At 36.8% G+C, this 11691-nt stretch overlaps 1 protein-coding gene across 2 annotated transcripts in view; it reads right to left on the bottom strand.

The window, feature by feature from the left end:
* The window catches only part of phf14 (PHD finger protein 14), a 75558-nt gene extending 64229 nt beyond the window's left edge, over positions 1-11329 (bottom strand). For both annotated transcript variants that reach the window (XM_057354882.1, XM_057354883.1), the window contains exons 1-4: positions 11226-11329; positions 9411-9521; positions 8096-8787; positions 6552-6693 (exon numbers count right to left, since the gene is read on the bottom strand). In XM_057354882.1, coding sequence (XP_057210865.1) covers positions 6552-6693; positions 8096-8787; positions 9411-9521; position 11226 — 946 coding nt within the window. In that variant the 5' untranslated portion in view covers positions 11227-11329. The remainder of the gene's footprint in view (positions 1-6551; positions 6694-8095; positions 8788-9410; positions 9522-11225) is intronic.
* Positions 11330-11691: the final 362 nt, after the last annotated feature.

Consider the following 11691-nt stretch of genomic DNA (forward strand, 5'->3'; position numbering starts at 1 on the left):
ATACATCTCTCTTATGCTATTTTACATTATAAATATAGATATCAATACAAAATAATATATTATTTACAGCTTGTTTTCTAAATTTTTGCTGTCACACCATAGGACACATTGGACTGTTTATTGGTCAACTACCCTCTGTGATACCAATGTGATGATGTGACTGGCCTGCCACAAATCCAGCAAAATGAATCATACATTCTGACCGGGTACAATCTTCTTTGAAGGCCAAAGAAACTCAGGCATGAGTGCCAAAAAGTGAACGTTTGGAAGATCAGATAAAGCAAAGTAAAAACTGGTTTTTAACCCTGAGCTAAATACCTGAATTCATTTAGGAATAAACCATCTGTATGAGCTCTGTCAGGTGCACCAGTGTGAAAACAGACACATGCAATACAGCAGGGGTCTTCAACTACTTTTCTTTGAGGGCCAGATTGCAAAAGTATAAATAGGATGCGGGCCAGTTTTTTTACGATATTCTCATTTCTTCTGTTATTTATTGCGTTTTGTTCCTTTTATACTGTTTTTGTTGCTGTTACTTATAGGCCATGATTAAAACATGCACACAAATATTGCATCCAGTATTTGAGCCTTTTCATGATATTAAATTAAAAGGGATATTGTCTTTTTAATTGTATTTTATATTCCTTAATGCATTACTTTACCCAAAAATTGCTACTAATTTACTCACCCACAGTCCTCCAGTACATCGAGATGTGGGTGGCATTGTTTTTTCAAGAAGATATTTCTGAAGATATTTGGTTGAATTAATTAAAGTTAAACCAATAAAAGTAAAAAACGCAAATACATTCAACACAAAAGTAATCCCTGCCCCTATAAATTATAAAGCGAGTCAATTGATCTGTGCAAGAAACTGAACGCTATTATCACATCTTCGGGTGAATTCAGATCGCATTCATGTGCCCCACGCACTTATAGGGCAGATCCTTTGTATAGTGCGAGTTCTGGGGGAGATGAACAGCTGTTTTTCGTAAATATAGCTGTTATACATAATGAATGCAGTAATAAAAACAACACCGTTTTCCCTTATCTCAGACAACCGTTAACGTGGTGTACCCTTCCTACAGTTAGCCTGCTTTTAAGGGCACAAAACGCGTTTTAGAACGCGACCTATCACGTGCGCAAACCGATTGCCTGTGGCTGTGCAATGCATTGCTGATTATAACGTTGTAAATAACATTTAGTTTCTTGGACTGACCGATCAAATCGCTTTATAAGACGTAAAAAATTATGAGCCGCGGGAATTACTTTCGTTTTGAATGTAGCAGCATTTTGGGCTTTTAAAGATGTGGCGTCTCAGGAGGACGTGCATTTAAAGCACACCGTTCTTAAAGTCTCTCCACTTATTTGAAATGTTAAGGCGGGCCAGGAAAAGATGATTGGCGGGCCGCATTTGGCCCGCGGGCCGCCAGTTGACTAGCCCTGCAATACAGAATGTTTCAGCAAACTTTTTGTTAATATTGTTTTTAAAGAGAAACCTATTCATAAAACTAAGCCTAATAAATAGTTTCCAAACTATGAAATGTATCAAAAGAACAGTCCTAACTATATGAAAAATACATGTTAACGAGTCACTTTTTCAGGTTTGTACTAGACCAAGGAGCTGCATTCAACCACACAAAAACCATGAGAATATCAATCAAATAAAATATTGGCCTAAATTTTTTGGAAAAACTTATAATAAAATAAACAAATAAGTTTAAGTCACTAAAAGTATAATATAAACAAAAATAAAACTAAAAAAATTAATTACTTATATAGCAACATAAAACATATAAAAACAGCCTAAATAATAAACTGACAAAATTGCTAAAATAACTAAAATTAAAATTAAAACTAAAAAATTCTAAAAATAAAAGCTAATTTAAAATATTAATAAAACTACACAAAACTATTGAGCAATTCCAGCTTTAGGTACAGTATGTGATTTTTGCGTAAAGGATGTGACACATAAACTCAGAGAATGTATTTGTGATCAATATACTGAACCATCTGTTTACTAAACCCGTGTTGATAAAGTTTATACATCAGAAAAATGTCAGTCTATACACAAGTTTTCGATTTTCAAAAGGGGAAATAAACATGCTTATGGATGTGACAAAAAAGGACACGGTTTTGGGGAGGCGACAAATTTGTAGGATTTCTTTGAATTAAAATGCACAAACCTGAAGCAATTATACCCAACAAATGGAGAAGGAATGCCTCTTCACAGAACTTAAAATAATTACTTTATTTTTATTATTTATTTTTATTATTATGTTATGGATGTGACACCACTGAAAATGGCACTTACCTGACTATAAAAAATCATGCACTAAAAATAAAACAAATGCTTGCTTTCAAGACTTGAAGAGAGACCTGAAATGGGCATCTGAACCACCAAATCTTGACATCTGTGCTATTAGTATGGTAAAAACTTTGGGAAAACTATATATTTTCATGGTAAGGTTGACATTTTCATGGAATTGCCCTATTATGTTTTGTTAGGAGAGCTTACGAAAGCTCTGGATTCTAAGTTGTAAAAAGTGTTTCTCCTTAGACAAATACGTAAATTTGGGTCTAGTGCAAATTGATCGTCCCAGTGCAATGTTGCTTTCTGCCTAAATGAGGGTTGTGGCTTGAAGGAATACAGCAAGATTTTGGCCGTAGCTGTATCTCTTCTAACCTAACCCTAAATGATGTGATGCATCAAGACGTTAAAATTGTGATGCAATATTTTACCAATAACCTAGATTCAACATGACTGAAAACACCAATGTGTTTTTACACCTACAAGTAGAACAAGTTCATTTTAGTAAATTAAAAAACGGATACCAAAGTTGCGGTAAGCGTTAACTCAAGACAACAAACTGAGACAAAGCAGAAGACAACATAAAAAAATATTCTCTGTGGACCAAATTTGACAAAAAAAAGCTATTTAAGCAAGTATCCAACTTAAATGAATTGCACATGTTTGGGGAAATAATTAACTTTACGGTCCAGAACTCATTAGGGTCTTACTGAAATCAATAGCGGCAGCATGGTAATTGGTGTTCCAATGAGTGCAAAACCATTACTGAACGATGTGATGCCTTTTATTGGGGTACGGTTTTAATAAACTCACTTCACTGGATAACAGTGACGGCCGTTACAACATAGCCAGTAAAAATCCTCTTTTTGGTTTAATGAACTACTAAAAGAAATAAAAACAACAAACAAGTTGGAGGGAGACAAAAGGATTCATAATTAGTCTGAATAGCTTTGTGGACCGAATCAAGTATCAAGTAACACTTCTTGGTTAATCTTGGATAATGAGGAGCGTGCAAATTGAGTTTGGACCCGAATGGAAATTGTGTGAGCTTTCTCTGCGCTCCGCTCTGATAGAGTCTTTCCCTTTAGAGTTTGAGCGAGGCCATATGCGAGGTCAGAGCCTCCGCAGACTGCCGAGCTTTAGAGTCAAGCTGTGAGACACTTGTGTGCATCTAAGGATGACAGCTCGTCTCTTATCTCCAGTGCTGCTCTCGTGGCCCCTTTGCTCCATTACTTTATCATTCCATTTTTCCTGGCTCCTTCCCAGAACATTTCCGAATCTCGCTGCCTAGTGGCGTTACCCAAACACTGCAACGTAAAGCAAAGCTGCCACTTGAACTTTCCCTTTGCAAATAGCCAGATAAGAATCTAAATCCCTTGTTTCAACGGCCACCCATGCCCTCCACAGCTTGAATCGTGACATCCCACAGTGGCGTGCGAAAACCAGACTCATTTTATTGCATTCAAAGCTCTGAAACTCTGGCCAAAGCAGTCTGACCCAAAATAGCTGACGTGAAGGGACAGCAAATCACTGGTCTGGGAAAGGAGAGACTAACGGGTCAAACCTTATTTTTGCCTTTGTGATAAGCACATTGTAGAAACTCGTCTAAAGGTCACCTTTTCAAACTAGCGCACAAATTTCAAGTGAGCGTTTGTGACACGCTCCGCCCCACCTCCTGGACCAACCAGCCCCTTCCCACTTGGACGAGTGGTACCATGGAACAGCTGGGACTAGCAGGTGGCAAGTGACGGGACCAGGTCAAGAACTTTGCTCTGAAACAGCTGTCTCAGCGCTTGGATGCTGCTGGCATTCCCCATCCTGATGTGGCCCATGGGAAATGTTATTATTAGAATTTGGATCTTGGTTCAATTTACACCACTGTGATTCGGATTGTTATTGAAATCACTGTAAAGTAGCTGGTTTTATTTCAGATTTTACATTGGCGACCCAGCACGATTTTCTTAACTGTACACAAGTAAACAAAAATGTCCTGAAAATGAAACATCGAAATGTATCAAGTGTCTCTGCAAAAAAAGACATTTTACACTCTTGACAGATGATAAATAAAGGTGGTCTACACAAACCATGGGTATCTTTGTTGCAAGTGAATGTGTATTTATTGTTCTGAATCATATTTTTTACCTTTCAAATTTTTATTCTCGAAAACCATGAATAATGGAATCAAGAACTAGGGTTTCATATAGCCTGTGATGATAGATATCACCAGATGAGAATCAATACTAAAGCACTGCAAAGCACTGTAATGACAATCCATTAAAAAACAACATGCAAAGTCTCACAACTTCAAAAAGTATTAAAAAACAATCATTAGTCTGAAGATTTATATCCCACCATCTACACTACACAAAACATGCAACACAGCCTGAGTGTGTCTACACTGAAGGCATCAAAACCGCAAGAATGTTTACTAACACAACCACCCATCTCTTAGATCCACATTTGCTCAGTAAGTATAGCTATGGTAATATCTTTAAAGTGACCATCCTCTCACATGAGAGAGGGGAGAATGCCTATCTATCTCTCTGCTCTGCATTCCACATATTTTTGCTAGCAAAAAACTGACAAGAATATACACGTTAATAAAAATAAAGATTATTTTTGAATGGACTTGCCTAAAACAAAAACTTTTTAGTTGGCAAGTTGCAGAATTGCTTGAGCCTTATTAGTGTAATATGAAAAAGAGAATAATAATGGTAATATAAACTAAATTCATAAAAGTTTACATAATACACACTGTCAAATAACATAACAAAGCAAAGAAAAAAAATCAGGTAACATGGTCAAAGATCCTTTGGAAAATGCATCAAGCCATGTAATTTTCAGCAGGATATACCTATACCTATATAGAGGTACCTATAGTGCTCTGCATGCATATATTTTCTTAGCCTGCCCCCTTTTAACCAGCAGCCACTGCTGTGTGCTGTGATGAAGGGACGTAAATGCAAGTACTGTGAAGATGTAATTAACTTGATGAAATTAACAGATGAAATCTGTTGAGCAAGCAGGTAACTAAGTAGTCATTTAGCAGATCCTTTTATCCAAAGTGACTTGCTTCTATTACAGGGACAATCCCCCAGAGAAACCTGGAATCATATGCCTGGCTCAAGGACACTGTTCATTGTTATTCCTTACAGGACTCGAAACAACATCCTTCTGATTAAAAGCACTAAAATTTTGCTATACCACAGTACATAAAACGGACACAGCTTCTGTTGTTAATGCGACATAGATATGTAGAAAAACTCTTCAGGTTTTAACTCATTTTCAAGCTAATTCAGAGCAAAACATTCAGGATACATAAAATTTTTAAAAATGCATAAAAAAAGATAAAAGTGTTTTAATAAAATAGTCTGGCTATAACATACACAAAACCAAAGAGTTTGGTTCCAAAATGAGATAACTCCATTTTTAAAAATGTTAAAAAAACATGTTTTTTATTGTGCATTTCAATTAATATCAATCAAACTGCAGTTGGTTTGTTTTGATTTAAGTCATAATAACAAACAAAAAATACAGCTAACTAACACAATAAAACATGATAACATAATAAAAAACATGATTTTTGAAAAAATTTAAAAACGGAGTTATCTCATTTTGGAACCAAACTCTTCACAATCTCTGACACAAGCAGAAGAGTCTCAATGTCTTTCTGAGTGTGTCAAACTACACCTGTGATGCTCTTACAAATCAGCAGTGTAATGACTGCACAAAAACAAGCGGTAAATAAATAATTAAAGAAAGAAATCAGTGATTAATTGAAAATTAGTGGTGACATATCGATCCAGTCTGCTTGGCTGCCGTTAAGCAGGCCTGTCTGAATGAGACGCCCGCCGCTAAGAGACGGTTTAAAGAGTAATTGATTTTTGTTTCCATTGAGCCGCAGTCACAAAGAGCTAATAATGTGGGATGATGAAGATCACTCTCCCTTCAGTATCTATTCTCCTCACTCTGTCTTGACAACGCAATCCTGTGTACAAACCGGCTGCAAGCATGTGCTACAAAACAAACTCGAAACAACTGAAAAATTGTTTAAGCTTTCACTCTAATCTCAAAGAAAATACCTCTCTTAATCTATCAAAAACGTTTCGTGAAAGCACTAGAATCGGAGAAACTGAATATTAAAATGCATTCAATAGCTCATTTTTCAAAACTTTGTGCAAACATTTGAGATCAATATTTGAGCTGAGTCCTCGGTGGCAGGCAGTCGAGTTTGGGATTTTACCTTCATGCACGGTCACGCCACAGTTGTCACACTGGATGATCTCATCCGCATCTTCACTGTTGTCTCCAAGACACACGCAGCAGATAAGGATGTGCTCCATCCTCTGGGAGCTCCACATCTGGGGCCGCTCCAGCAAAGAGTCCTGAGGAAGAAATGAATAACTTAACAAGCTAACTCCAGTTCGAGTGGTTTCTTCTAAACTAAAGCTAATGTACAAACTAGGTTTTAGATTCAAAAATTGGGACACAAAAGCACACCAGCTCTGAGGTTGGAAGATTAGCCAATCCCATAAACCGAATTTCTCAGATAAGCCTATTCTTTTTTGTATGAGCAATCTGATGGTGTACAAGACAATGACTAGATTTTCTGAATGCTCAATATTCATTTGCAAAAAATAAGAGAATTCAATTTATCGGCTTTTTGTACAATTAAACTTTTTTGGACAAATTTGCTTAAAATGAAAAGAGCAGCAATGTTCTGACACAAAAACACAGTTTATGCAGATCTTGCAAGTAGTAAGAGTATTAAAGGGATAGTTTACCCAAAAATGAAAATTATTTTCATTTACTCACTCTCGAGTTGCTCCAAATCTGTATAAATTTATTTGTTCTGATGAACACAGAGAAAGATATTTGGAAGAATGCTTGTAACCAAACAGTTCTTGCACCCCATTGACAACCTTAGTAGGAACAATTAACAATGGTAGTCAAAAGTGCCCCAGAACTGTTTGCTTTCCTACATTCTTCAAAATATATTTTTTTGTTTTCAACAATTTTCCTAGTATGGTAGTCAATGGTGGCTGTTTGGTTACAAACATTCTTCCAAAAAAAAACTAACCCTCTCTCTTTCTCTCAACAGGTATTGCTCTAGCTTTTGCTGAAACTAGTAACTTTGTATTAGCACCTATTGTATTATTGCTCCTGTATGACATATCGCTTATTGCTCCCTGAACTCTCTGTAAGTCGGTTTGGATAAAAGTGTCTGCTAAATGACTAAATGTAAATGTAAATATCTTTCTCTGTTTTCTTTAGCTCAAATAAATTCATACAGATTCGGAATAAGTTGAGGGTGAGTAAATGATGACAGAATTTTCATTTTTGGGTGAACTGTTCCTTTGGGCAGATCTTGCAAGGAAAAGTATTAAGCAGGAAGAGATGAGAGCCGTTTAAGATCCTGGAACTAGTAGCCAGAGTCAAATAAACCAAATGCTAGGAGCAATACTGAAAGGAAATTAAAAAGACATTTTTAATGAACAACGAAGTTGCAAATATAAAGAATTCTTAAGTAACGGAAAAAAAATTAACGCTCCTTCACTATAAACTGTGCTGGTGACCTTGTGCTCTACATGCAGACTGTCTCAGCTATTAGTGGCCTGCAAAGACTGGTTAAAAAATATCTTCTATTGACAAGTAAATGTATCATTATAATGACTTCTAACCAGCTAAAATCCACTATTCACGCTCATGAAAAATGCATCAGAAAAAGAATAATTCAATGCAGGATAGTTTAATACATGTTTGAGATATGTTATCAGGTGATATTACCTCATTGCCCTTCCCATGCGATGTGCTGTGACTGTCATTGGTCTCCTCTTCATCGAATGCCCCGGTGCTCTTGCCTGCTTTTTTCTTTGGCTTCTTCCCTTCCTCTTCGCTATCGCTGCTACTGGATTCATTCTCATCTTCATCATCGTCGTCGTCATCGTCGTCGTCATCATCATCATCATCATCATCATCATCATCAATGTCATCTTCATCACTACCCCCATCCTCCTCTACCTCACTTCCTCCTTTCTCCTTGCCAGATGTCTTGCCTTTCTTTTTCCCTGCAGTGGGCCTCCAGTCATTGTCATCCTCGCTGTCATAATCATCCATTTCGTTCAGCTCCTCCATCGTAGTAAAGTCCAGCATTGGCCGGTTCCGCCGCAGGTTCCATTTTTTAGGCTCTGAGGAGCCTTCCTCGGCTGTACCGCTACCGTTGGGTTCAGACTCTGAGGATTTTTCTGCTTTTCTGCGGTTCCTGGAGGTTCCTCCTGTTTCTTTGCTGCTCATCTCCTCTGAGAATGACAGTTCCTTGGCTTTCTCCTCTTCCTCTGTGTCTTCATTTAAATCTTTGGCCTCCTCTTCATCTATGCCCTCCTCGTTAGCGGACCCGACGGCATCCGAGTCGCTTTCAGAGCCCGCGGCACTGTCCTTTGAACCGTCCTCATCGCTTCCATTCCCAGTACCGTCTGAACCTGTCAAAAATGGATTAGAGATCAGCATCATTACATGCACATAGGGTTTTTTGTTCAGAATATAAAACAGTTAATGTGATGCAAAATATAAAACTGAAATAAATGTTACATGTGTAGTTGGTAATGAATAAGTTAAATAACTTCAAGTTATTTATGCACTTTAATACAACGTGTGACAATGATTTATTGTCCAATCAGAATAATGTGTCACTGTACGTTTTAGTTCTCATCAGAAAGTTTCTCATAGAGAGCAACTTTAAGACCCAAAGGGGTCAAAGTGTTAGAATTTCATTATCGGCTGCACTTTGTAGACAGGGGCTTGATGGGATAGCTTTGTGTTAACCTCCAGTCTGTCATGGTGATATGAAACCGTCGCTTATGTGACTCCAGTATAAGTAATGCATTGCAGGAGGTCTTATCAAGCAAGGCAACAGTGATGAAGGTCTCATCTCCACCGCAGCTGTTTCCATGACAGGTGAGAAAATCCAAGCAGGGGGCAAGTCTAAAATGGCTTTCTGCAGTATGAACAAATAGCCCAAAAGTTCTAATAGTAACGATAGTAACTACTAATAAGTGGATCAATTTGATAAGAAGAAAGAATTGAGGAAAAATAAAAAGATTACCTGACGCATCTCCTACTTCAAAATCACTGTCGTCTGAGCTATCATAATCCAAAGCTTCCAGCAAAGAGTCGGCCAAAGGCTTTACCTGTCGCCGTTTCGACCCACGATCCACTAAAGAAAAAACACTTTGTTATTAACATTAAACATTTAATTACTTAAATATTGTACTCAAATAAATACTCAAATATTGTTATCCAGCCAAGAAATGCAGCTGCCAGATATAAAGAACAAAATATTTTTAAATAATTACACAACATAAAATCCAAGTAGAGAAAGTATAAAGAAAGTATAATTTAAAACACATACAGTAAAATAATTCTTATATCATGAATTGATCAATTCTCACAATTTACAATTGTTTTCTTTTCTTTAGCAGGACATAATAATATTTTTTCTTATGGGACTAAAATGTTTGGAATATGCTTGTTTTGGTTTCAGTTACATGCTTTCTCTCACAAACCAATAGTTTTGCTTCAGAATATATTAATTAAGTCTCTGGAGTCATTTAAATTACTTTAATGATGGATGTGCGTGATTTTTGGAGCTCACCATTTTGACACTCATAACACATGACAGCCTTTTAAAGGAGTAGTTCACTATAAAATTAAAATTTCATGATAATTCACTCACCCACACGTCATACATTCCGTCCGTGTGTTTATTTCTTCTGTCGAAAACAAATTGAGGCTTTTGAGGAAAGGTTTCCAGGGTTCTTATTCATATAATGCACTTAAACGGGGGGCTGTTGGTGGTTGGATAAGAGTGTTCTCTAGGGGCGATTGGTCATTTTCCAAGAAAACAAAAAATATACTTTTTAAACTTAAATATATGGCTTGCTCTGCCTCGGAGGTCCTCCAGGATGCCTCAATTTGTTTTCGACAAAAGAAATAAACACACGGATGGCTTGTATGACATGTGGGTGAGTGAATTATCATGAAATTCTAATTTTACAGTGAACTCCTTTAATATATATTTTTTGTTTGTTTTTTTTAAATGAAAAAAGGAAGTTATATACATATGTAATTGTATGAAGGTGAGTAAATTACAAAAAATGGGTGAATTTAACTTCATGTATTCTTTTGGAAGTTTGGGACTGCTTATCACAAACCCTTATGTAATGTGTTTATACCTGAGCATATTTACCTAATTTTTATCTTGCAAAGCATGCAGATTAAAGGAACTCTGCTGACATGATCAAACTGTAAACATTGTCTCAAGCACAACCTCTTCAATTTAACTGTATTTAAGTCCACAAGCAATATTAGAATAAATTGCAAATTGCAATTGATGTTATTGGAGTCAGATTGTGGCTTTGTTTTAGGACCTAACGTCGGTGAGCTTTCAACTAAGGCAGTCGTGTTTTAGCATTAGTCAACGAAGTAGTATAGGTCACACACACACACCTCAACTGACACGGCACGTGCACAAAACGTTCCCTAAAATATTGCAAATGTTTGTGATGCCCAATATAATGCTGTATAGGTAAGCAGCTCTACCTATTATAATACACTGCCTCTTTATTTTTAGCTAACGTTACCTAAAGTTACTTTAATCTAACATTAACGTTACACGTTAAACGTGTAACGTTACTGACATGTCTTTGACATATGCAATGTTTTATGCTTATAAAACTGAAGGATGGAGTGAACTTCACATCAGTTAGCCAGCATGCTAAAGCACCAATAGCCTCTTGATACCATCTATTCATGTTTACGACATCATTTTACAACACGCGTTGTCAATTCTAAAGATGAAACAGTTGTACTCTTTCGTTTCTTTTTCAATATGTATTATATAACAGCAATAGTTACTCACTTTATGGGTTTTTGCGTTTGTATAGCTTGGACAAAGGTACAACGAACGCCTCCTCAGATCATGTTCTGCGTATTACGTCGGCGATATTGTGTATCACGTGTACACATTTGGCTGACGTTTAGCCCGCAGAAACCATAGCAACCCCTGCATCACTTTGAGCAGTGATACAGCCGATGGAAAGGCTACAACCTTCAGGCTTTAAAAAAAAGCGTAACGGTTAATGCTAACGCCCTGGCTTTAGCGGAACGCAGGAAAGGAGACCAGCTAGTTTTTTGAATGGATGTCAATGGGTTTTGTTAGCCGTTACGTATTACAGACCTTTCCATCTCCCTATAATAAGAGTATATCTGATACAGCTGATGTTTTGGAGTACTATGGGTTTTTCACGTTAAATAACCCGTTTTGTTCGTCATCGAAAGAACACATTACGTATTAACCAAATAATATATTTATAATTTGTATATTC

This window comes from Triplophysa rosa, linkage group LG16 (assembly GCF_024868665.1).
Source record: "Triplophysa rosa linkage group LG16, Trosa_1v2, whole genome shotgun sequence".
NCBI lineage: Eukaryota > Metazoa > Chordata > Actinopteri > Cypriniformes > Nemacheilidae > Triplophysa > Triplophysa rosa.